The 27,775-nt window shown below is 42.4% G+C and overlaps 1 protein-coding gene across 6 annotated transcripts in view; it reads left to right on the forward strand.

Moving 5' to 3' along the window:
- CYRIA (CYFIP related Rac1 interactor A) overlaps positions 1-8,023 on the forward strand; it is a 67,181-nt gene extending 59,158 nt beyond the window's left edge. For all 6 annotated transcript variants that reach the window (XM_028722577.2, XM_028722579.2, XM_028722582.2 and 3 more), the window contains 3 exons: positions 970-1,096; positions 2,273-2,343; positions 4,368-8,023. In XM_028722577.2, coding sequence (XP_028578410.2) covers positions 970-1,096; positions 2,273-2,343; positions 4,368-4,431 — 262 coding nt within the window. In that variant the 3' untranslated portion in view covers positions 4,432-8,023. The remainder of the gene's footprint in view (positions 1-969; positions 1,097-2,272; positions 2,344-4,367) is intronic.
- Positions 8,024-27,775: the final 19,752 nt, after the last annotated feature.

A 27,775-nucleotide genomic window follows, 5' to 3' on the forward strand; every position in this document is an offset into this window, starting at 1 on the left:
CACTCATCACCCAGGCTGACATGGTTACACATAGACAATGCAAACATATTCAATCATCATCTTTTTCTTAATTTATTTTTAATTGCGCCTTTTGCTGCCTCCTCAGTTGGAATGTGTGGCAGAAGTAATTTTTTGGACAGTCCTTTGATCTTAGGACAGAGGGGTGGGGAGCCTGTGGCCATCTAGAGGTTGCCGGACTCTTAATTCCCATTTGCCGCTTCCAGCATGGCCAGTTGTCAAGAATCACCAGACATGGGGAGCACAAGAGAACTCGGAGGGGCACACACAGATTCCCCCACCTCCGTCTTTGGAGATTCAGCCATGCTTTGAATCTCTTCTTTAAAAGGTCACCTAAGATGTGGACTTTTTACTGCATCCTCGGGTGCCCTTTGTCATTACCTGTGGAACAACAGAGACATCATTATCAGTTGGGAAATGAAGGGAAGGAACTGAATTCTTCTACCGTTCCCAGTTTTAAGAAAGCTGGCCAAGTCTGGAGCCTGATGTTGGCATCCCCTGAGGCAGTGGGCCTGTCTCCCTTCCAGGCACTTCTTTGCTGGCAGCGGCTGCTTCTGAGAGGCACAATGATGGACGAGGTGATGGAAGCCCACCATGCAAGCTGACCTCTAACTCTGCCAGTTGGACCCAGAGTCCAGCAATGGAGGAAGTCTCTCTACAGCCACAGGGTGGGGTGCAAGTATTAGAATGGAAAGGCCAGACCCCCCTCCCCCTCCTAAAAGCTACCCCTCATCCCTGCTGGTGGGACAACTGTGCCAGCGTACCATGGGGTCAGGGGCAGTAGATGTGTCGATTTGCCAATGGTCTGCCCTGTCAGCCGTGTTTATTGGCAGTTTTCTTTTAACATTATTAGATTGTGTCTCGAGGTTCCTTGTGCTGCTTTGAAAGTGAAGGTTTTAATTTGCATTGTGACATGGAGGCAGAATAACAGCATTTTCTCCCCTTCCTCAGAGAATACAGAAGTAGGTTCACCAGTGAAGAAACCCTTATGTTCTGCATGAGAGTGATGGTTGGCGTCATCATTCTCTACGACCACGTCCACCCCGTGGGAGCGTTCTCCAAAGCCTCAAAGATTGATGTAAGAATAATGAATGGCAAGGTGTTGTGGTCCCCTGCAAAAGCTTCGTGGGGTGTTCTGAAGGAAGCACTTCAATTCATGTTGTCTTCTTCACTTGTGGTTTGAGGCATCAATCACATGAGCTGTACTTGTAGCCTTAGGAAAATGACTTCTTTTGCATGTTTGCTTTTCAGAATGCAACGTTAACTTGCAATAGAGAGCTTGGCACATGGTCCCTCGCAAATTTCAGTTGTAGCCTGTGACATTGAATAAAAGCGTAATACAATGTAGCATTGAAATCCAACACAGAAACACGTAAATAATTAAAAACATCAGCCTTCTCCCCCAAATGCCTTCTATAGAATATATGTCTCCACTAAGGGCTCAACTATACCCCCCACCCATCCATAATTTGCCCCTGATCCAGATAGGACGCTAGTGTAGAAGAAGAAGAAGAGTTTGGATTTGATATCCCGCCTTTCACTCCCTTTAAGGAGTCTCAAAGCGGCTAACATTCTCCTTTCCCTTCCTCCCCCCACTCTGTGAGGTGAGTGGGGCTGAGAGACTTCAAAGAAGTATGACTGGCCCAAGGTCACCCACCAGCTGCATGTGGAGGAGCGGAGACGTGAACCTGGTTCCCCAGATTACGAGACTACCTCTCTTAACCACTACACCACACTGTAGGGATAAAAGTAAAGGTAAAGGGACCCCTGACCATTAGGTCTAGTCGTGGCCGACTCTGGGGTTGTGGCGCTCATCTCTATAAAAAAGATTATAGCCTTCCTATCCCTACACTGGGACGCGGGTGGCGCTGTGGGTTAAACCACAGAGCCTAGGAGTTGCCAATCAGAAGGTTGGCGGTTTGAATCCCCACGACGGAGTGAGCTCCCGTTGCTCAGTCCCAGTTCCTGCCTACCTAGCAGTTTGAAAGCATGTCAAAGTGCAAGTAGATAAATAGGTACTACTCCGGCGGGAACGTAAACGGCATTTCTGTGCGCTGCTCTGGTTCGCCAGAAGCGGCTTAGTCATGCTGGCCATATGACCTGGAAGCTGTACGCTGCCTCCCTCGGCCAGTAAAGCAAGATGAGCGCTGCAACCCCAGAGTTGGCCATGACTGGACCTAATGGTCAGGGGTCCCTTTACCTTTACCTATCCAAATAGTAGCCCTTATTCTTCCATGTCTTCTCTTCTTCACAGATGAAAGGCTGCATAAAGGTTTTAAGGGAAGAGCCAGCAGACACAGTTGAAGGCCTTTTGAATGCTCTCAGGTACGCATTATGTTTGCCTATCTTCATTTTAACCATCTGATTGTCCATTGTGTTTGATTTACCACACAGGAAGTGTAACAAAATAATAAAAGTTGCTGGACTGGACATCAAAGACCATCTCCTGCCTATTTTCAGAATAAATGAGAGCCCTCTTTGCCATGACAGGTGGAGGGGTAACTATACAGAGCAGGGTAGGATTGCTTACCGTTAAATGGGTACACGAGACCTCTGGGTTTTAGAGCACCGGAATTGGTTGCACAGTGGTACCTCAGGTTCAGAACTTAATTTGTTCTGGAGGTTCCTTCTTAACCTGAAACTGTTCTTAACCTGAAGCACCACTTTAGCTAATGGGGCCTCCCGCTGCTTCCGCGCCACTGGAGCACGATTTCTGTTTTCATCGTGAAGCAAAGTTCTTAACCCGAGGTACTATTTCTGGGTTAGTGGAGTCTGTAACCTGAAGCATCTGTAACCTGTAGCGTCTGTAACCCGAGGTACCACTGTAATATCCTGGAAGCAGAGGCAGATTGAGGACAGCGCGGTCGGTTCCCCCACACCCGGTGCCAAGCCCAGAGGGGTGCCATAACTATGACGCAGTGCATGCGCAGGACGGAAAGTGAGAGGTGGGTGGTGAGTGGGTGCCGAATTTTGACCTATTGTAGAGTGCTGCTGAAATTTGAAAAGCCAAACTCTGCCTCTGCTGGTAGATTAGTTCATCAAGGAAACAATACGCTTGCAATTCAAGCAGTAGGTTTGGGGACTTAAGAGAAAGGAACATGGCAGGAAGGTAGCAGTAGAAGAAGGGGATGGAGGCAGGGCTGACAGGTAAGGGAAGGAAGGCAGATGTACTTCCGGTGTAGCACGCATCAGAGTCCTACCATTTCCTTTTTTTGTGTAAGCAGCAGGTCCTATTTCAATTCACAAATTACCATATTTTTCCGTGTATAAGACTGGGTCCCCCCCCATAAAAACAATATCCAAAATTTGGGGGCATCTTATGCATGGGGGCCATCTCCCCCCATATTCTTAAATAAGAGTCCCCCATGATGCATGAGGGCATCTTATAGACAGAAAAATACGGGATTTTGATTACTCAATACATACTGTGCTGTATATAAGACAGGGTTAGCCGCTATGATGCTTTCCATTTGTTGTTGTACTACAGTTCCCAAAATCCTTAACTAATGGTCATGGTAGCTGGAGATGACAGACGTTGTGGAACCAACAACATCTGGGAAAAGTACCATGTTGGCCACCCTTGATATAGAAACATTGCAATAGGCAAGTCTTAGTGGAGGAGTTTTATTTGCTTTTTTATTTTTTTTATTTTGACAAAGTAATAATTATAAATAAATGAATATGTGCACCCCACCCCACCCAGACCATCCCATTGTAATTATCCAACCTCCCAAAATTTCAACACCTCTTGCGGTGGTTTGACCCCTTTCTGTTTTTGCAGTGCAAATTCTACAAACACCTTCCATATCTCCTCAAAATCACTTCTCTGGCATATCCCCCACCTTACCTTAATAACACATGTCAATTTATCATTAATAGCTATATCCCACACCTTTTTATACCATTCTTCTATTTTATATTATGTATTTTTATGCAGGTATGTTCATACATGGGTCTTCCTGTATTTGTTTATTTAATGCCATTTACTTTATTCATTTAATTTGATGAATGCCGTTTCCCTCATTGTTGCTGTTAATCAATGCACTCATTTAACTTCGCTTGCCTTTATTTAATGCCGTTGGGCCTTTCATAGCTTCTGGGACACAATCTTGCTAAGACAACCACAGAGAGCATTAATTTGAATAATCTAAAGCACTTTGCGTGTTCAGAGCTGCAATCCTGAACACGACGGGACTGGGGTTTTGTGTGTGTGTGTGTGTGTGTGTGTGTGTGTGTGTGTGTTTTTACGTGCATAAGCATTGCTCTGTAAAGTTGCTGCTTTATCAAGGCGCATGACGGAGCCTGAAATTCACAAGATAGTCTTTTGACTCTGTCTTTGTAACTTCCAGGTTCACCACGAAACATCTGAATGACGAGTCTACTTCGAAACAAGTTCGAGCTATGCTTCAGTAGCGCCCTCCTTTTGACAAATGGACTTTTGTATTTAGAAAAAAAAATATGTTTGTTTACATAATTTAATAGTGTGTGGTGTTAATACATCTGCCTACTTTACATAACATAATGGCTGGTTTTATTCTCCTTGATGCACTCCGTGGACTTGTATCGATAACCTGACCGACTGACTCCGTATGGTACAGCGTCCAGTTTATATGCTAGTCTTACCACTTGGCAGTTTAAAGAGGTACCTTAATTTGAATATATAAATGACAAAAAAGGGGTCTATGTGCCTTGCTTTTTATGTGTTTATTGGTTGGCTTTTGTCTGTGGATGTATGCAGTAATTCTGTATTGTCGTCTTCGAACCGTTCCACACATGGAAACATGCCAGTGAAGTTCTCGCTGTGGAAGCTTCTAGAACAGGGCTGAGGAACCTGCGGCTCTGCGAATGCTGCTGGACTCCAGCTCCCAGAATCCTCTGCCACCATGGCCAATGGCCAAGGATTCTGGGAGGCTCTTCTGCTCTACCTTCAAAGTAGGTCTTCATAGCAATTGACTGCAGGCACTGTGGAGTGGTCAACACGTTCCAACCATTGACACTTTCCTCTTGCAGAGAAAGACTCCTGGCAGAGTTTTCACTGGGTTTGCACTGAAACCTGTGCATGCACGTTTAATTTTTAATATTTTTTTTAAGCTGTTTTAAAATTTACGTAGCGTTGCGTCTGCAGTGTGCCTTTGGGCAGATAGTTGGAATGTAAATTATCAATATAAAAAATATATGGTGCCGTTTGGGTGTACTTTATCTCAGCTTATTGAATCAGGATGTCGGCGTGCTCTGGCCTCTTCACTCCCACCTCCTTGGCATGCCAGAGTTCATGACGCATGGATTTTTAGCTTCCCGTTACATCGAAACCAGGACCGGAACAAGCTAGCATCTTAAACCGACTTCACACAAGAAGCAAGAAGGGTCATTACGAACATGGGACTGCTTGGGCACAAAGCTTGTGCTTTCCTTGGTTTAAAAACCTGAGATGTACACTGGAATCAGGACCAATGAGAGACAGGCAATGCTGTTGTATATATATCTTTGCCTAGTTTTATATGCTCTGTATCATACTGATGGCACTGAGAGTGGCTTTGTTGTGTTTAGGGTTCCCTGCTTTTCTCTTAGGGATTTGCTCCGCTGCTCAGAGAATCATGCATGTGATGGGGGGATGCCACTCACTTTTAACAATGCAACACACCAATGTTGTGGTTTGCATTTGTGTCCTTTCCCCCTCTCCACCCCACAAATATGCACAAGTTAAGGGTTTGCTCATCTGGGATATAACCCCCAGTGGAAGAGATTGGCTAGGTGCTATTATTTTGGACACTGTTTCTTGGATTTATCTTGCATGAACGTTACATTATTTCAGGCTCACTTTGAGCTACTTGAATGAGTCCAGCTCAGTAATCTCTTTGTTATCGTTTTGTACATTTTGAATGCTGCACAGCCGCCCTTACAGTTCAGTTGAGCCATGTGGAAAGTTTCTGAAAATAAATGCAAAATAAATAATAAGCAGCTTTCTGTTTTCTCCGCTACTACATTTGGATTTGACAGGTAAAGTCCCCCTTATATTTATGGCGTAAATTTATGGCTGGCCGAGAAAGGGAACTGGATGGTTGCAGAACCACATAGGAAGCTTGCAAGGAACTGGTTCTCCATGTAATTTGCAGGATGTACTGACCACATCCAGTGCTTTTTTTTCTGGGGGTACACAGGGATACGCATACCCCTAAACATTTTGTGAATCTTTGTACTTTGGTCCATTTACTGTATTTATTTTTCCCGATTTGAACTATCTTTTCTTGAGTCAAAATAAGAGTACTAAACATTTTTTTAGAAAAATAAGCATTGACCACATCAGTAGAGGTCTTTTTTGTCATAGCCTGAACTGCTGTGGTTAAATCCTTGGCATAAAGCTCATTGTCAGCAAAAAGCTAATTCGGGGGGGAAATAATGTTCACTTGAATTCCTTTCCCGGCAGAAACTGTGTCACAGAGATAACATAATATGAATTTGACACTCAAACATATTATTAAACAAACAAGGAAGACCTCTTTCCTGCCATTGTATGTATGTGCCTAACAAACACGGGATCACCATTCACACATGCCAACTCTCTGCATGATGGGGGAAACTGACTGGAAGGAAATACTCCCAGATTGCACATGTGAAAAGCCATACTCTACAAATCCCAAAGTTGTATACAGTTTAGAAAGCAGTTGGAAGCGGGGTCTAGTTGCTAATAATTCTGGATCTTTGGGGGATGTTTCATATTACCCATTTATAATGACATGAGAACCTAGCTCTTAACTTACTAGGAGACAAAATACAGTTTTTCTTACACTTGGAAATGACGGGCAGCTTATGTAAGCCAAACTCATTGCACAGCATTGTCTTTTTTGGGGGTTTGCACATTGTTGTGTGCTGTTTTGCCGCACTGAAGTGGAAGGTGCGTAGACATTAATAGAGGGGAAGAAAGCAAGGATTCCACTGTAAGCAAAGAGCCCAGTTGCTTACACAAATGCCACCGAATTCCTTTTACGGCTGTTAGCCGCTGTGTGAAACCTGAGAGTTTACGTTATTTTTTCTTGGCTGTCCAGAGTTCCCCCAATGTGACACTTCCAAGAAACAAAGATTCTTCACTGTGAGCTGCATTTGTTTTATTTCCCACTGGAGTCCCAACTCAAGGAATACCGAAAACCTTTTGCCAGTTCCTCTTCTGACTGCGTCTTCTGAGTGATCTGCAGCAGCTGTGAGGTGGTTAGCTTATAAGATTTCAAAAATAACATCCCTTGCTTGTGTATATGGAATATGGTATTCATATATTTAGACCCTGTGCCGCTTGTGCCGCAACGAGTTTTCGTTTGATTGTTTTGTATTTTATTTGTCTGAATTAGACAAGGTTTGTGCATGCTGACTAGAGTGTGTATGGGTTTAGGGAAATTTTTGGCCCAGAATGGTTCAGAAAGTCTTCTGGGATAATAACTTGCTTCCTACAAATCCAGAAACTAAATCTTCTGGAGTTGTTACACTGAAGTTGGTTTGACCACATTAAGTTATTTGGGATCCAGCTTTTTTAGGTGTTTAGGGGCAAGAATAGCTTTCTATTTTTATATCTTTGATAGGATTTAGCACTATGCAGCTTGAATCTGAAGCTTGTTTTAAATAATAATTACTGTCAGTACTTGATGCTGTAGGGTGCAGGTAATGTTTGGGTGCAGAACTCAAAAGTCTTGGCTGCTCTTCAGACCCATTGATCAAACCTCTAATGTTTTGGAACCAATTCTCTTGATTGATTTTATATGTGAGAGTAGACTAATAATAATAATAATAATAGGTGCATACACAAACAGACAGACAAACAGAAATTGCGGCACATTGCTCCCCTGTAGGGCAAATTCCTGCCTCATTCAAAGGCAACTGTTGCACCACTCAGTGAACTGCAAACTCAAGTCACCAAATCTCTTGCCCCTTTGCCTATATTTTAGGCAGACCATCCAACTTTCTATTTTTAAAGTGCTGCATGTATGCTTATTAAAGTAAATGTGCATTTGTCTCTCTTTTTTTAAAAAAATGTAGTTGAAAAGTAGTGCATTTTAAAAAATAAAAAAGGTTGAAAATGGCTCTGAGGCGGCGAAGGGTGTTTTTGTGTCATCACTGGTTCCAGCCAATAACATTTGTGCACAGCCAGGCTCTGCTGCAAATGTGTAGCCTTGTTTTCCTTTGCTCGACCCAGGACAAGATGTGGTCAGCACACATCCGAAGCAGGTTCATTGCTCAAATTACATACAAATGCACATACATGCCCAAACTAACATATTCCCGATCAAGGGGGGAAATGACAGTCTGCCCAGATCTAGACACATGCAGTAGATGTGGCAGATTTCCTTAATTTTATTCATGGTTGAGGACTGATTTTAACTGTACTTGGAATTAATGTTTAAACTATGGAGTTCTGTTTATAAAAGCCAAAAGAAGAGAGTTATTTGCCTTCTGTGTAATAAAAAAAAAGTTCAAAAAGCTATTGTGTGATGGTTGCAATTTTATTTCAGAGGTTTGAGCTGAATTTTATATTGCTTCTTAAACGAAGAGTTATCTATTTGGAATGTTACTTTATAATATGTAATCCGATGGATGGATAAAGCACAAATGATGTACAGAGAAAAAAAGAACTTTCATCTAAAGTTTGTTAGTATCAAGTACCCACTTGGCTGTGCCGCTGCAAGTTTATTTTCAAATTTCAGAAGTTCAAGAAATGCATTATCGAGGTCTGTTGAATTGGTTCTCATACAAGATGGTAACATCAAGCTTTTTCCATGATCTGATCACATGTGAATTGCTGCTTTGGGCTGAGTGTGGGGGGGAACCCCACATTTTAAAGAGGTAAACCAATGGTCTGAAATCATCACAAAGTTATCAATATTTGTTATGGATCAAATTCAAATACAATGACTAAAATTCAGTGGGATTGCTTATTTATCTGTAGCTATACATGCATAGAGCCCGGTTTGCGATGGTAGTGTTACAAAACATGCCCTATGATTGGCTTGTGCATAATTGACATGTTACAGGCCATATTGGAATATGAACCTAGTCATAAAGTTCTGTTTCAGGTGACCATTGACTCCACTTTCTTGGGGTAATGATTACATAGATTAAGCCAGTGGTTTTCAACAGTGTGCCGCAGCACCCTGGGGTACCTTGAATGATGGTCAGGGGTGCTGCAGGCAACACTGGCCTCTGCCCCTCTTCCCTCCCTCCTCTGATGCCCTCTTGTGTCTCTGCCTTCCAAAGGCTTGCACAACTGTTTGTTGCAGCAGCCCTGGCTCCAAGCGAATGGTATCTCTGGGGCTGGTCAGGGGGTGCTGGTTGCCAGGAGCTGAGGTGGCCTCGGAGTAAGCAAGCAAGCGGACAAGGGAGCCCAGCCAGCCAGCCCTTGCTGTTGGGAATGTACAGACAAGTCCCAGGCCCTTGAGGCACCTCTCTTTGGGGCGGGGGGCGGGGGGGGCAGCTCAGAGACCAGCTTCTGCTTCTGCTGCCCAGAGGACTCCCTAGGAGAGGAGGCCGAGGGAACACTCCACAAGGGAGGGAGTCTGAAAAAGGGTGAGAGGCTGCCAGCTCTGCAGGCAAGGGGTGACAGAACTGGGCTCCTGAGCCCCACAGGGGTGCCGCAGAAAGAATGCAGTTGGTCAAGGGAGCCGTGGACCCCCAAACCTCTGGATTAGGCCTTCACACACTGCACGCTCCAGATCTTTTGTGGGGTCTACCACCTTGTCACTGCCACCATTGCAAGTTGATTTACCTTGTGCCTTCAGGCCGAGACTGCCTGCGAGGGCAAAGCGAGTGGAAGCAACTGTTGTTGTGTTTCCTTGCTCTTGGCAATACTGGCACACTCAGAGCGGGGAAGTGTGAACAGGGAGCAATACCAAGGTAGAGAGTCTGTGCTGAAGTGCGAGGTTCTCGGCAGTAGGTGCATGGGATTCCTGCACACCTTGACCCCGTTTTCATTGTGCACAATATCAGAAGTGTCTAGGTGTGTGATCCCCACTGCATAGTGCAAGGCTCTCCACACAGGAAGATAATCTAGGAGCAGGGACTCCGCTATACAGCTGCAAATAGAACGTTTTAAGTGCGTTTTTAAGGGACGTGGGTAGCGTTGTGGGTTAAACCACAGAGCCTAGGGCTTGCCGATCAGAAGGTCGGCGGTTCGAATCCCTGGGACGGGGTGAGCTCCCGTTGCTCGGTCCCTGCTTCTGCCAACCTAGCAGTTCAAAAGCACATCAAAGTGCAAGTAGATAAATAGGTACCGCTCTGGCGGGAAGGTAAACAGCGTTTCCGTGTGCTGCTCTGTTTCGCCAGAAGCAACTTAGTCATGCTGGCCACATGACCCGGAAGCTGTATGCCGGCTCCCTCGGCCAGTAAAGCGAGATGAGCGCCGCAACCCCAGAGTCGGCCACGACTGGACCTAATGGTCAGGGGTCCCTCTCCTTTACCTTTAAGTGTGTTTTAAGTGCATTATACAAATGTGACACTAGATGGTGATAGTGAGCTAAAGGCAAATACACACACACACACACACACACACACACACTTTTTTAAAAAAGCATTTTCACAGCAGTTTTTTTAAAAATATAGGTGTAGATTCAACCCTGGTTTCACATGACATGCATTGTGAAAGGATGTGGTAAGATGTTGATGAAGTGGTCTCATTTCTCTATCAATTTTTATCATCTCCCCCCCCCCCAACATACACACCCAGTTGGGATTTTTTGCTGCTAACTGCAAATTTTGACCCAGTAGAACTATCTTAACTATCTAACTGGCACGTGTCAAGGCACGGTCATTTTCAGCTGTCATGAAATTAGCACAGATCAGTGGTTTTTAATATAGGGGACGGAAGGTTGTTTACCTTGAAAATGGCTGTATTTTCACCAGCCCACATTTGCCTGCAGAAAAATTCTTACAATGTAAGCCTTCTATATTAGGTACGATCAATATTTTGTCTGGTCTGCGTCAGTTGGCTTGATGCACTTTTATCATGTAGGTTGAGAGTTTGCAATATACACGCTTTTACGAAAAATCTGTCGTTGACGCAGAAGAGCACGAGATCCTATTGGATCCTTGTCTCGTGCTATAGCGATTTGTACTCCATAATTTACTGTATGCATAACATGGGTTACTTTTAATCCGTTTTATCCATTTCCCATCAAACATCGGGGAGCGCTTGAGTAGTAGTCCACCTCAAAACATTTCAGCTTTGCATTTCCTAGAAGCTTAGAGCTTCTATCTAAATGGTAACATTTTCAATTCATATATACTTCAAAGTGGAACTTTTTGGGGGGAGGGGGAGAGTATGGGCAGCATGGAGGAAATCTTTCACTGTTGTTTTGCATTTCAACTCAGGCTTAATGTTTATCTGCTGGGGGCGAAGGAGGAACTGGTTGAAGAAAAAAGGAAAATGTCAAAAATGAATAATAAAATGGTGTTTAAACAGAAGCAGATTTACTGTGATATGTTTCCCCCTGATAAGCCCGATAATGTTTCCCAAATGTGTTGGTTGGATTCAGAGCCAAGATGACTGGTCAGGTTTTATGTGCTATTTTTAATTTGACTGCTTAAGAAACTTGACATCATCCTGGAGGAATTCCCTCCTGCATAGCTGTATCTACTTATTTGTAGGTTAAAATTCATCTCAATATAGATTCATGCGAAACATGTGTTGCCGCAGAAGCAGAGATAGGTGAGTAAAATAACCAAGGGTGGCAAAGAAACCATATTTCTGTTTGGGATAGTTTTCCCTGTGTGTGTCCCTCAGCCCCACCGCTGCCCCAACCAAGAAGGAATATGTTTTCCTTTAAGGTCATCTCTCTGTTTGATATTGTAGACTCTTAAGGTCTCTCTGTTCGGCAAACTTCCTTGCCCTTTATGCAGCAAAATCAGGCTGTGAAATGGGAATATGAGTGACCTAGGAAAGGAAAGCAGTGGAACATTTTTTGTGTGAGTTCCAACAAAACTGTCTGGCATGCTGCTGTGATATTGCTTTGACATAATAATTTAGTGTATTATGTGCTGTGTAGAAATAAAGGGTCTTCTATTTTCCTCTCTTGCTAAAGTCTACATCAGTGCCTTTTTATTTTTAATGTAGCCATTCTAGAGCCTCCAGATGTTTTTGGACTCCACCCCCTGTCATCATCCCTGGCCATTGGCTGTGCTGGCTGGGGTTGATGGGACTTTGAATCCAGCAACATCTAGAAGGCAGAAAGCTTCCCCATCCCTGTTCTGTAGCACCAGGGAGTAAGCTATTCTCAAAAGTTCAAATAATGACAAAAAGGGGTGCTGTTCCAGTAAAGAAGGAGACAAGGTAGTGTCGGGTTTAGGGTGGCGCAGATGGTTCCTCTGCACAGGGTGCTGAGCCAAGAGGGTGCAAAATTGAGAAGATCCATGACTGAAGACCATTTTGGGGCACCAAATTTTGGCCTTGTACAGGGTGCCATACTATGAAAGATTACCAAAGGTAACAACTTACAGGAAATAAAAGAAAGGGCTATTTAAAAAAAATAAATTATGATTTTCAATTTTATACATTTTAATAATTTTACAATCATTTTAACATTTCCAAACTCGACATCCTTCCCTCTCTTTCTGGGGTCCCTTAAATTTATTTTTTTATATTTTATATTTTATATTTTATATTTTATATTTTCAAATTAACTTAACTTAATCATTTATTAATCTACTTTAAATGATACTCTTATAAAGCTGCAGATTACACTAGCCCAGAGATGGAAAGAAGACACAGTCCTTAGCAGAGAAGAATGGCAATCTAACCTGTTGGACTATGCCGAAATGGCAAAACTAACCAGAAAGTTCAGGAACCAAGAAGACCAAAACTTCAATAAAGAATGGGGGAAATTTATAATTTACTTGAGAGACCACTGTAAGCAGAAGAGAATATTTTCAGGATTACAATAACACTTGTAATGTAAAAAACAAAATAAAAAATTTCCTTCCAGTAGCACTTTAGAGACCAACTAAATTTGTTATTGGTATGAGCTTTCATGTGCATGCACACTTCTTCAGATAACTGTAATATAGAAGATATTATAGACAAAATGGAGAGACATAAAATTTGGATGATGAAATAATATGCTGTTGAAAAGGTTTATAATGAGACCAATGGAGGGGAAGATGGGAAGTCTAGAGATTCGGAGAAATCTCTAAATTTGGATATGCATTTTGTATTGTTATAACTCTACACTTGTAAAATCAAATTAAAAATTATTTCAGAAAAATAAAGCTGTAGGTTATTACAATAATCCTGCCAATGTTCTTCTCTGTTTGGAGTTTGTTTGTAAAATATTCAAGAAACCATTTCCATTCTTTCATAAAATTTTGTTATCTTGATTTCTTATTTTCCCTGGTAAGCACGTCAGGACTATTTTCAAGGTTTTGCTGAAAATGCAGGGGTGAATTTATCTCGAGTTCTCCCTACATAACTTTGAGCAGGTTTGGAACAGCCACATGCTTCTCCCCTGATGTCAAGGCCATCTTTCATTCCTCTAGGGTCTGATGGAACTGGGACACAATGCTGTGTCAAAAGTGTTTTGGAACCTGTTTTGGGAAAGCAGACATGGGAATCCTGACAAGATGGTCAGTCACAGCAGTCAGGGGGCTAGCAAGTCTGCCTGCTATTGTCAACCTCCTCTTAAAAAATGCCAACTCCAGAGAGTTGCAATGGCTATGTTCTGTGGTGCCTTTTCACACAAGTTAAAGACAATAGATCTGGCCACCAGTCCTAAAGGATCTACACTGGCTCCCAGTACTTTTCCAAGCACAATTCAAAGTATTGGTGCTGACCTTTTAAAGCCCTAAATGGCCTCGGCCCAGTGTACCTGAAGGAGCATCTCCACCTTCATCATTCAGCCCGGACACTGAGGTCCTCCTCTGAGGGCCTTCTGGTGGTTCCCTCACTGCAAGAAGTGAAATTACAGGGAACCAGGCAGAGGGCCTTCTCAGTAGTGGTGCCCGCCCTGTCAAGTGTGATAGGAATTTTATGGTCTTAGATATATGGTAATGTTCATAACTGCACATACATAGATGTGCCATCTAAAATAAAAATGCAAGCTTGCTCCAAGTTCTAAATCTAAGAAAGCCATGTTGAACCTTATCAATCTTAAAACAAGACAAAATGGAGAATGAAGTGTGCAAATGTTTGTTATTTGAGAGAGGCTCTAAAAGAGAGTTTTCCTCCCAAGTGGTAAAATCCTGTATACGTGCTACTTGTGTTCTGAAAGAAGGATTACCCCACCTCCTTCCTCTAGATTAAGTGAGGAGGGTGATTTTAAGTCTATCTAATGGTAAATGATGTTTTGTTGTAACTTTTGAGTTTGTGAGTACACCTGTGTTCCAGTCTATTCTGGAATGTGAAGTTAACCTAATGTTTCTGCTGCAAAAGCCTAGTTGAGCAAAATTGCTGTCTCAAGCTAAAATGCAGTGTATGTGTTTCATTAAGCACATGCCTATGAAAGTATGGTGTTCTTTCTAAGAAAATTGTTATTAAATGTAGAGGCTTCCATGGCCAGCAAAATTCTATGAGTCCAGTCCAGATATCAGTCACTATAAGACTTCCTGGCCTCTTTTCTTAGAAAATGCCCCCTTGTTTCATTCTGTCTCTTTCAGGTTTTTTTCTTCTTTTCTTCTCCTTCTTCTCCTTCTTTCTTCTCCTTCTTACTTCTGTGCCAGGTAAATTTACTCCCGAGTAAGCTTCCTTTAAAGGAAACTGCAAAGGGGGGGCATAGATTAGGCTTACTATTCCTCTGCAAGTTCAGAAAAAAATTGTTCACTTTTGTATTCCTTTTAAATCAAATCTATGGCTGTTTTAATTATTTGTAAGTGGTTATATCAATTGAATTAACTTTGCTTTATAAGAGATCCTCTCCCTATCTTAGGTAAAATGTTCACTTCAATCTTCCTTTAAAGATAATTTCTCTAGGAACTTGCACTCTTTAGTCTAAGGAAGTAAACTCTCACTCAAACTAGCTTCAAGATCTGCTAAAAGGGTTCTGTATAAAGTTGGGTACTTTTATTTTTATGCGCATGGCTTGTGATAGGTGCATGGCTTGTGGTCTCTTCCCCAGTTGTATAAGTATGTGTGTGTCTCTCTGGTAGTACACATCTTGCCATGAACCCTGTATTTTAAGGTTGGACTAGATGACCCCAGGATCCCTTTCAACTCTCTCAATTTGTGGCTGTGTGGAAGGCCATGTGTCTGCAAGCATTGGAGGGTAATTAAATTCTGGTGAGGTGATGAGTTGAAATTCAGCCTAGCTTTGCTCTTTGGTTTTAAAAGGTGAGAGGTGAAAGCCGTGATGTTTTTGAAGCACAACTGGTAATATCAAGCATTTGAGTGATTACAGTATTTATCATTGTGTCTACTATTTAAAAAATCAAACTTAAAAGTCTATTCAAAGTTTAAGCACATAAAAATTCATATAGTCAAATTGAGTAGCCTTGACCATACCTGTAAATAAAGGGCAGAAGATTTTGTCTGTGAATGGTAAGGCTGAAATGACTGAGAATATTTAAAAAAATAAAAAAATAAAAAAATCCTATGAATTCTGACTCTCTGGCCATTTCCCCCATATATAAGGGCGTGGCAGATTGTTCCGCGAATGGCCAGAGGGATATTAGCCCTTCCCTGTACATAAAGGAAGCAGTCCCTTTGCTTGGGCTGAAATTGCTAGCTTTGGTGAATACTTGAATTGCTGAGTTTCTTTTTTTTTTGTTTTAAAATCTAACCCTATTTTTTAAATCTACTCCTTACCCTTCATTTCCTTTATTCAAATGGTAATTTAGCCAAAAGATGCAACATTTTCAATAGTATAAAAGGTTTGCTGAGACATGAACTCTGCACATGCACAGAGGCTAGATCAGTCAAAAGAGAGAGAGAGAGAGAGGAAGGAGGGGGGACTGTAGGGGGGAGAGAGGAGGTTTGGAGAGCGTGCGCTGCAAGGAGACCATCAAAAGTAAAGAGGTTGCCAAGTTTCAAATCTTAACATGCCAAATTCTTTTCACAGGTAAATATCAAAGCACTCCTACTGTGAGTTCCTCTCTTGAGTAGTTTGCCTCCCCAATGGGATTTAAATTTTATAACAGTTTTTTGTGTGTGTGTATATGCCTATGCATTTTAGGAACAGCATTTCCTGACAGACTTCTCACATGAAATAATTTTCCCTTTTAAGAGGATATGTGAACCCCATTAACAAAGTGTTTGTCCCTTCTTTTCTCCCACAGCACAAATGATAATGAGGGGATGCAAACAGTGATTTAAATACTCTATAAAAAGTAATTGCATTTGTATTTCTTTTGTCTTTCTTCCCTTAAAGCCAAACAGTCACTTTCTTTCTGTTCAGCAAAACAAGTCTGAATCCCTGCTATATTAGTTGATTTCCCTCTATCTCTTTGTGGTTTTGACACTTTTTTAGGTTACAAATAATCTGTTTTTCATTTATTAATCAGTTTTTCATTGGGTTGTTAGAATGCCAAAACAGATTACTTCAGGTTACTTCAGGTTTTTTTTTTAAAAAAAATTGTGTGTCTTAGCATTTATTTTTGGTTCCTCATAGGTCATTGTTTGTGTGTGTGTGTGTGTGTGTGTGTGTGTGTATTACTTTTGGGACATGCCCATCACATGTTGAAAGTCATTTTCATCAAGTTCTACTTATCATATAGCACATGCTGAATTTTAAGCCTTTTTCCATTGTTTTCCCATTTTTTAGTCCAGTAGTAATCTGTGTGGTTTAGATAATATCTTTGTATTATTTAATAATAATTCTTTTCTGAATCTGATGTCTTTCTTGTATTGTTTACAGTTTTCTTACTATACATGTGGAGTAATTTTTTATTTAATAATTTGAAAAACCCCCCAACAAAAACTAAATGAAGGAAAGCAAACAAACTTAGCAGATGATAACAGTAATTATCTGGAAATGTGATAATAATATTAAAATGAGTAAAATGCTTAACATGCTAAGATTTTATTATTTGCAGCTAATAACTCAAGGAGATTTTCTTGGGGAGGGGGCTTTTGCTCCTTCCTTTTCCTAACTCTGTCTTTAAGTCCCCCAAAAACCCTGCCCCCTTACAGGATATCACTTCTACAGATGTGCGATGATGAAAAAGCAGCAACAACCCCTCAACTCAGTTCTTCACCATCACAAGACCTGCAACAAAGTGCCCACAGCTATCTCTTTCAAAGGATACAGACTGACGGGGGAGTGGGGCTGACAAAGGGGGGAGGAGTTGAATTGCAAAGACATTTTCTCACTTTTGAGATACATACGTAAAAGATCACAATTGTCTCAAGATATGTATCTGATATTTAATTAGTTTGTTGTGTATTATGTGTTATTACGTAGGAATGTTGAAATGTGTCTGACAGTGTGTTATTTCCACAAAGGGGGGGGGGATATTTTTGTGTGTAATTGTTTTTATGTGAATCTCTTCTATGACTTCTGTATCTCTTGCAGATTCAGTACTGTCTTTAAGTAGCAATTGTTCTGTATTTATTTATTAATCTTGGATTTCCCGTATACCTGTGAAATTAATCTAACCACAACCAAGTATTATTCTTGGAACCATATTTTATCAGGTAGTTTTGAAACAACACACTTTATTATTATTTGGGATGTTTTGATTAGAATGCCAAATGGAAATGAGTGTAGATCATGTCTCAAATTTTATTTATTTGAGGACACGTCCACCATACATGGAATAAGGTTCCTACACTTTGTTTATATCTCCAACACATTATTTATTTTATTTTATTTTATTTTGCTAACATCTGCATATCATTTTCATAGTTTTTCCCCAGATTGCACACAGTGAATCTTAAGGTTTTTCCCCATAATTGCTCTCATTTTTTTTATCTCAATTGGACAACCAAATTGTGTGCTTGCTCTTCTCTGCCAAATTTTGATTTTACCAAGGAGAAGCTTCAAGATCCATAAAAGCCTAGATAACAAGAAAAGTGCATATGCCTTGATTTAGCAGGAATGATCCCTTATAGAATTAAATTGACTTATTTGGACAAGTGCCCTTCTTAAGAATGGTTTTCTTTTAACAGTTTGTTTTGATAAGTTGAGAACCATGGGCATATATAAATTATAATTGGACTCAGTTTGAATTGGGCAAGTGTATCCAGGCTGCAATTAGCTTTTGGTCCTTTAAGTGCAAGTGAGCAACTTCCCATGAGTGCAAGACCACAGCCTATAATAAAATCCCATAGAAAGGCCAAGGTAAAGACCTCTCTCTCATGAGATGTCCAAACCTGTGCCAGCTATGTTGAATGCCAGGCGACATGGTTAAATGAAAGCCCCGAGGGGATTCAACAACAGGATATGTTGCACACAAAAATGGCGAAGGACAAAACACCAACTGCATTTTTCAGTCATTAGTGGACCTTCCTGCTAGGTGTAAAGCATAGAACACTATTGAGTAAATGGTATCTCCCAAAGTGTTAGAATGCCACAAGTAATTTAGTAACAAAACGCAACATGTGTTATTTTTATATGATATATTTATACAAAGGCATCCATTAACAACATACGATGTTATTATTTGTGGGGCAAAATTTTTTAGGAAAAATTCTAGCCCCAAAGGGGGGATAATGTGATAGGAATTTTATGGTCTTAGATATATGGTAATGTTCATAACTGCACATACATAGATCAACACAGGAAGACCAACCTGGAACCATTTTGATTCCTAAACTGACCAAATCCTTTCTCTGCAAGGTTAAACTGGAAAAGCCTCCCCATTGTCTCTTTCCTCACAAATCCTGTCTCAAGGATATGTCTGTTTGAATAAGGTGTGGGCCTGTGACCTGGCCCAGGAAATAAGTATTTTACCACTACAAAAGAATGGCCAGGCTCCCCAGGAAATCCAATCAAGTAACCTGCCAGACAGGAGATAAACAAGGACAAGAGAAAAACAACATTTAAATTTCTGTGATGTAGGTGGGATGTATCTGAGGGGTGGTCTTAGGATACACCCCTTCTGTGATGTATGCATAATGTTTCTGGGGGTGGTCTTGATCTAGAGAATGGGAATTTCAAAAGTCTTTATAAGGTCTTGCACACCATCTTTCTGGGTCCTCCTCCTCTCCTGCGTGTGAGGGAGTACCCTGTTGCAACAGATCAATAAAGATCAAGCTTACTAGCTGCTTTGCTTCTCAATATTCTCTGGTTGGCCTCTGTTATTTTCTCCTACCAATAGGGAACCTATGTAAGGACTCTATATGGGCTCTTGGATACCCCATAAGGGATAAGGGCATATTTTTATTTACAACACAAGGAAATGTCAAGGTTGACTTCTAAAAGACACTTGAAGGCAGTCCTGTTCAGGGAAGTTTTTAAGGGTTAATGTTTTATTGTGTTTTTAATATTTTGTTGGGAGCCGCCTAGAGTGGCTGGGGCAACCCAGTTAGATGGGCGGCATATAAATTATTATTATTATTACTACTATTATTCTTATTATTAGAGCCCTTTGAATCCTTTTCAGTAGGCAGACACTATAATCCTCTGATCATCTCTCCTGAGATCCCATTGCTGTTGCTACACCTGCTTCAGCCCTTGGTGTGCTCTTCTTTTTTTTACCAACAACAATGGAACAAAACTGCTTGTGGTTTGTAGACGTTATTGCACCCTAGTTGTCTGCTTGAATAATGCTGCTGACAAAATTTATTTTGTCACCTGATAGGCTATTGCATTGCTTCAAAAGTCCATTCTGTGCCATCTCATTGTTCAATTCCTAGATCACACCTTCCCTGAAGAACCTTAGCCCTATCTTAGCTCCTTTCTCCAATGTTTACACCTCTCTCTCTCTTCGTAGCCTTTCTTGGCTACTCATTAATAAGTCCCTGGCCTCTTATCTCTACCTTGTCTGTTCTTTCATGTTCAGGCTTTGCATGCTGAGGCTATGTGAATGATAAATATATTGACACTGCATATTTATAGGGTTACTTTTACAGGTCTCTGTACTAAAACCAAAGACTTGGAGGACTTGGAGGCAAAGACTTGGTGCAAAATCCCTTGGGTTCCCCCCCCCCTCAACTGATGCTCAGAAGCAGCACGAGCACATGCAAAGGATTTCTTGAGAGATGTTCATTGCTTGTGGCCTAAACTGCGGGTGCCTTCCTGTGGAGTCTTCTTCTTCTTCTTCTTCTTCTTCTTCTTCTTCTTCTTCTTCTTCTTCTTCCTCTTCCTCTTCCTCTTCCTCTTCCCCTTCCTCTTCCTCTTCTTCTTCTATCACTCGCAGCCGAGTAATATTGTCTTCCACAAATACCATCTTAATAATCTGAAGAAGTGTGCATGCACACGAAAGCTCATACCAAGAACTAACTTAGTTGGTCTTTAAGGTGCTACTGGAAGGAAATTTTTTTGTTTCATCTTAATAATGTGTCTGTAGGTAACTGTGGAGGCCAATTCTGGATAGCTTACACACAGCTCCTTGTTCCCACCAATAGCAAGTTCAGGTAGTAAGCACCAACAAACATGGCAACAAAATGGAACCACTAATGAAGCAGAGTATCCATTTTGCAAAAGTACCAAAAACACACACACAAAACCAAACAAACCACAAGGTGGAAATGGAGAGAAAATAAATTTGCTTGCTTACGGCAATATTTCGCAAACTTGGGTCCCTAGCTGTTGTTCAACTACAACTCCCATCATCCCTTACCACTGGTCCTGCTAGCTAGGGATGGTGGGATTTCTAGTTCAACAACAGTGGGGGACCCATGCTGGGCTTAAAGGTATCCCAGAGGAAGGCCTGCCTGGCTAGAACCCTGAACAGGAGCACTCAGGGTGTGTGAATATACTGCAACATTTTGTTGAAGGCCCCACATGTGATGTCTAATTGATAGATGTGGTACTCAGTGTCTCGCCCCCTCTTTTAAGCCTTCTACAAATAACAAAACGGGACTATGCAGAATCAAAGAGCTGCATTTCACAGAAGCTCGTTTTCAGAACAGAACCGGTGTGCTCATATTTTGTATCTCTCAGTAGCTAGCTTTAATGTGCTTAATTACTGGCCTTTGTAGCAAATCTGCTTTCACTTAGGAGTTCAGGGATTTTATCATAAAACAAAACAACCCGGCTAACAGCTACAGGGCAAAGAAGGTGACAAATTTTATAGCACGCTTGACAGTCCAGGAAATATTCCACCTTAATGTCTGGCTGTGCTTGAAAGGCTGCTTAATTCATAAACGCTGACACCATCTGCCGCTACTTTGATGAATGGGGAAACGGGAACAGCAGTTTCAGCAGCGGGAAATGTACCTGATTTGGACACTTGGAGGTAAATGAAGCAAATTTGCATTCCAGACTGTTCTGACCAAATGGCACCTACGCGCTACGGATTTCACAGTCCCCGATGTCGGATACCACAAGCAATGCTTTTGGTATGGAGAAGGGGTGGACAAATTTCAGGCTTGGTGGATCTAATTGGGAGCTTTTTCTTACTAGAAACCAGGGCTTTTTTAAAGCCGGAACTCACTGGAACTCAGTTCCAGCACCTCTCAGGTAGGTGCCATTGACATTCTAAGAAAACGAGGAAGGTGTTCATGGTGAGTTCCGGCACCTCTTCTTCTAGAAAAATTACACTGCTGGAACCCAAAGATCTACCATCCAAGGCATGTTGCAAAAGACACAGGTAGAACTGGAAAAAGAGAGTGCCTCTGAGTACCCTCCAAGCCAGGAAAATTAACTATGATTGGTTCTCAATACCAGAATGCTGTTTGTGAAGTCACACACTCCACTTCTGGTTAAGCCAAGCTTTCTTCATTTCAATACCTAATTGTAATACCTAATACAGTGGTACCTCAGGTTACATACGCTTCAGGATACATACGCTTCTGGTTACAGACTCCGCTAACCCAGAAATATTACCTCGGGTTAAGAACTTTGCTTCAGGATGAGAACAGAAATTGCGCTGCGGCAGTGGTATGGCAGCAGCAGGAGGCCCCATTAGCTAAAGTGGTACCTCAGGTTAAGAACAGTTTCAGGTTAAGAACGGACCTCCAGAACGAATTAAGTACATAACCAGAGGTACCACTGTACCTAATACCTAATTTCAATAACTAATTGTTGTTGCCATTGCTGAACAACTGAGGAGTCAGAAGATGTTGCCAATCTTCTGCAAACCACCCAAAGATTTGCTGGTAGATCCCAATCTACTTTCTGCTCACCCCCTCCCCGCCCGTGGTATATACAGTACTTGTCCCTGGCTATTTTACAGCTCTTAAGTAAAACTGAGCTTCTTTGAGGCTAGCAGCTTCAGCTGTTTGGGATCATCTCCTCTGCCCGCTGGGGAAAAAAATGTGTGGGCACTCACAGATGCAAATAGAATAAAGGCATTCTGTCAGCTTGCTCACTCTTAGCATAGGAATGGCCCAGAGAGCCCAAGAAAGCATGGACCAACACACATATAAAATGTAATCGTCTGGCTCCCGCCCAACGGCATCAGCTGCTAGCTGGCAAACCAGATATGCTCTTCACCTGTCCTTGCAGCTGTCGACATTTGACTGGAAAATGAGAGCAATGGTTTAAATGACTGGTACTTGTTGCTTCTGGCTTCTCTGAATGATATTCAGTGTGACCCATTCTCTTTGTCCAAGGCACACAGCGAAAGCCGACATCCATGTTGGCGATATTGTAATACAGGGAGAAGAATGAAAATGCTTGGTGTCTTGCCTTAGCAAAGAAGATCCTCTTCACCTGCATAGAGCTGAAGTCTAGACCTAGACGTCTAGATAATAATAATAATAATTTATTATTTATACCCCGCCCATCTGGCTGGGTCCCCCCAGCCACTCTGGGCGGCTTCCAACAAAACACTAAAATACAATAACCTATTAAACATTAAAAGCTTCCCTAAACAGGGCTGCCTTTAGAGGTCTTCTAAAAGTTTGGTAGTTATTTTTCTCTTTGACATCTGGTGGGAGGGGGTTCCACAGGGCGGGCGCCACTACCGAGAAGGCCTAAAAGTCCAAAAAATCACACATAGGTCTGCTTCTTCATAATGATATGTGTTTGGAAACTGAAACCACCCATGGCAGCACCCAAATTCCCCTACATGAAGCTTATCTGGATAGCAAGAGAGGACGACCCCAGGCCCTCTAGATGTCTTTTGGACTTCAAACCCCATCAGCCCCAAGCCTGTATGTATGGCCAATGGTCAGGGATGATGGAAGCTGTAGTATAGCAGTGTTTCTCAACCTTGGGTCTCCAGCTGTTGTTGGACTACAACTCCCATCATTCCTAGCAAGGGATGATGGGAATTGTAGTCCAACAACAGCTGAATAGCAACATAAGGAGGGTCATCAGTTCCTCGCTTCTAATATGAATGAAAACAGCAGCCCTGAACGTTTGAAGTGATAATTCAAATCTCAATTTGTGTCAACTATTTCCCTTAACCAGCCAATTCTACACTTTTAAATCCAGCACTGACTTCCATGTTCATGACACCTCCCATGTTACAAGGGCTTGTTTAATAACGAGAGCACTCTTCAGGATAAAGACAATGCAGAAATGGTCAAAGAGTCCAGATTGACATAACAGACAGAAATAGTGACAGCTGAAACTTTCCCCACCACAAAACTGGAGGCAAAGTGTTTGTCATCAGTTAAAAGGTGCATAGAGCCTCCTTCCTGGTAAGATTCTGGCAACCCTATTTATGAAGAGCTGTTGCCTTATCAGGAGTAACCTTACTCTCATTTAATTTTTATGTGTTTTGATTGATGGCCACAGGATTGCTCCTGAGCGAAGCCTCGCTGGTTTAATTCTGGCGGATACAAAGGAGATTTCTCATTGCAGCTGAAATTATACTTGGGCGTGTATGTGGTACAGTTACCGAGTTGGACTCCGGCCATGTTTTAAGTGTTAACACTCCTGCTCTGAAAAGCGCTCGAGGGAGTTATTTGTGAGCACCACTCATCCATTGCTGTGTCTTACACACTGAGCTGGAAAAAAGCACCCACAGGCACTTCAGCTCTTGCATCACAAAAGTCATTGCACTGTTTAGAAGGCAACTCTGTTTAGGGAAGTTTTTTCACATTTGGTGCTTTTAATATTCTGTTGGGAGCTGCCCAGTCAGATGAGTGGAATAATAATAATAATAATAATAATAATAATAATAATAATAATAAATAATATCTTTTTACTGGAAGAACAAGTATTAAGAAAGAACTCACAGAAATAACCTAGCAACTCCCAATTGTCAGCTCCTTTTCCCGACATCATCTATTCTTTGTGAAATATATTCCCAACGAAATTACATTGCAAACACTAACAAATGTCCCCTGAAAAATATAATTTCTGTGAGATACAGTTTGTTCTTCAAGCTCAGTTCCTGTTTCTCTGGGCTCAGCCTTGTCTACATTAAGTGTGCCCCCTTAAACCAGGGTTGCTATATTTCAAAAAGTGCTATATTTCAAAAAGTGAAAACAAAAGTTGTTGAACTATTTGTGGGGGGACGGGGGACGGGGGGGACACAAATATAAGTTTCTACCTTTTTTTAAAAGAAAAACTGCCAAAAAAACCCACCCGCCCTCCCTTCTGTTCTGAACAACATGGAGGTGTAAAAAGCTTTGTGTCGTGGTAACTAAAATAGGAGTCTTTTCTCATTGACGAGAGAGCAGATAGGGGTCACCCCCACTTTTTTGTGGCCCTGCCTCTTTTTCTGTGGCAGCCATGTTGTTTTGGTATAAGAAAAAACTGCTCCTTTGTCACTTATGGGGTATCCAAGAGCCCGTATAGAGTCCTTATGTAGGTTCTCTGTCGGTAGCAGAAAATAACAGAAGCCAACCAGAGAGTATAGTGGTACCTCGGGTTACAGACGTTTCAGGTTACATACGCTTCAGGTTACAGACTCCGCTAACCCAGAAATAGTGCTTCAGGTTAAGAACTTTGCTTCAGGATGAGAACAGAAATCGTGCAGCAGCAGCGCAGTGGCAGCAGGAGGCCCCATTAGCTAAAGTGGTGCTTCAGGTTAAGAACAGTTTCAGGTTAAGAACAGACCACCAGAATGAATTAAGTTCTTAATCCGAGGTACCACTGTATTGAGAAGCAAAGCAGCTAGTAAGCCTGATCTTTATTAAACTGTTGCAGCAGGGTCCCCCGTTCACCCCACGCAGGGAGGGGGGCCAGAACATTGGTGTGCAAACTTTTATATAGAATTTTGAAATTGTCTCCCCTGAAGCTGAAGACCACCCCCGAAAACATCATACATATATATCACAGAAAGAAGCGGTCCCCAGCAGAAATTTGAGTGTGTTGCTTCTCTCCTGTCGACCAGGATACCTGATAATGCCTTATCTCTTTGCCTTTTCTGGGTAGCCTGGCCGTTCCTTTGAGATGGTAAATAGTTTCTGAATCTCTTACTCCCATAGATAGTGTGCTCAACTTAACAAATACTTGGCAGACTGTACTTACTTATACTTGTTGTATAAGCCCCAACAAGGACGCGGGTGGCGCTGTGGGTTAAATCACAGAGCCCAGGACTTGCCGATCAGAAGGTCGGCGGTTCGAATCCCCGCGACGGGGTGAGCTCCTGTTGCTCGGTCCCTGCTCCTGCTAACCTAGCAGTTTGAAAGTGCGTCAAAAAGTGCAAGTAGATAAATAGGTACTGCTCTGGTGGGAAGGCAAATGGTGTTTCTGTGCACTGCTCTGGTTCGCCAGAAGTGGCTTAGTCATGCTGGCCACATGACCCGGAAGCTGTACGCCGGCTCCCTCGGCCAATAAAGCGAGATGAGCGCCGCAACCCCAGAGTCAGCCACGACTGGACCTAATGGTCAGGGGTCCCTTTACCTTTTATAAGCCCCTACAGCCCCTACGGGACGCGGGTGGCGCTGTGGGTTAAAGCCTCAGCGCCTAGGACTTGCCGATCGAAAGGTCGGTGGTTCGAATCCCCGCGGTGGGGTGCGCTCCCGCTGCTCGGTCCCAGCGCCTGCCAACCTGGCAGTTCGAAAGCACCCCCAGGTGCAAGTAGATAAATAGGGACCGCTTACTGGCGGGAAGGTAAACGGCGTTTCCGTGTGCTGCGCTGGCTCGCCAGATGCAGCTTTGTCACGCTGGCCACGTGACCCGGAAGTGTCTCCGGACAGCGCTGGCCCCCGGCCTCTTGAGTGAGATGGGCGCACAACCCTAGAGTCTGGCAAGACTGGCCCGTACGGGCAGGGGTACCTTTACCTTACAGTCCAAAGACAATTGGAAAACTTTTCCCATTTCCTTCCTCCTTGCAGAGAAATATTTGAGGTCAATTTCGGAGAGTCAAAATGGCTTCAGGATTATTCTCCTGTACTGTTTCAGACACATGGTTTATATACTTATGTATGTGTTTGCCTTGTACATTTATTTTATATATATAAGACTTTAGAATTCCTATAACAGTGTTATGCCTTGTTTCCGCAGTTCCAGTTTTCTGACTCGTACTTCCAGCACTTTCTGAACATTCCTAATGTGCCCATCCGAAAGCTCACCGCTCCCAGAATAATGTGACAAGGGCAAGCGTAGGGGTGAGGTTGTGGTCACATTCTCCTTTGTGGCAGGAAACGAGGCCCAGAAAGTTCTCCGGGTTGTAACGTGGCCAGAGCGCTCATAAAATGTTAAAAATAGGATGAGACGCAAATTAATAATAGTGGTTCGTTTCGGCCTATGAAGTTCTATAAAGCTTTCAGTTTTCAGTTGCATATGAGGGATGTAATAAAAGCTGATTAGCTCATACTGAGAGACACTTTTTGTGGTACATTATCCAGTTCCTGGCAAGAGTATCGATCTAGATCCCTAAAAATATCTTGCATTATTAATTAATTCAATCACACATGTCTCAGGGCAGAATGCAATAAAATCAGCTAAAAAAAACAGTTTAAAGCGACGCGGAAAATAACAGTAGGTAAATTTTAATAACAAATAAATGTACAAATATTTTAATGTCTCATTCCTGTTTTGCTCTTACTCTTTATACTCATGTAAGTACCTGGCTTGTTTGCAAACAGCTAAACCCTTTCCTGTTTGAATTGTGCCAAAATCCTTTCCCCTGGACACCTACCCCCTTTCCACCCCCCCCTTTTTTTGCCAAGCGCTGAATGTGTACAAGTTAGGTGCACTTAAGTTGCAAGCTTCCTGTACTACTAATATTATCTAATATATAATTTGAAGTAAGGCTGCATGAGTAACCCTACTGCTATGCTTCTGAAAGCATAAGGTATCCCACTTTAATTTTCTGGAAGTATGGGGTAGCATTCAACTAAGCTAGGGTTACCAGATGTCCCCGTTTCCTGGGGACAGTCCCCGGATTTGCGAATAAGTCCCCGGACAAATTCTATCCCTGGAATGTCCCTGTTGTTGTTGTTGTTGTTGTTTAGTCGTTTAGTCGTGTCCGACTCTTCGTGACCCCATGGACCAGAGCACGCCAGGCACCTCTGTCCTCCACTACTTCCCGCAGTTTGGTCAGACTCATGCTGGTAACCTCGAAAACACTATCCAACCATCTCGTCCTCTGTCGCCCCCTTCTCCTTGTGCCCTCCATCTTTCCCAGCATCAGTGTCTTCTCCAGGGAGTCTTCTCTTCTCATGAGGTGGCCAAAGTACTGGAGCCTCAACTTCACGATCTGTCCTTCCAGTGAGCACTCAGGGCTGATTTCCTTCAGAATGGATGCGTTTGATCTTCTTGCAGTCCATGGGACTCTCAAGATTTCATCTAATGTCCTTGGGAAACGCAGCAGCAGCAGTCTCAGCAGCCTGGAGCAGTTGGCTCTG

The sequence above is a fragment of the Podarcis muralis genome, chromosome 3, assembly GCF_964188315.1.
Source record: "Podarcis muralis chromosome 3, rPodMur119.hap1.1, whole genome shotgun sequence".
Lineage (NCBI taxonomy): Eukaryota > Metazoa > Chordata > Lepidosauria > Squamata > Lacertidae > Podarcis > Podarcis muralis.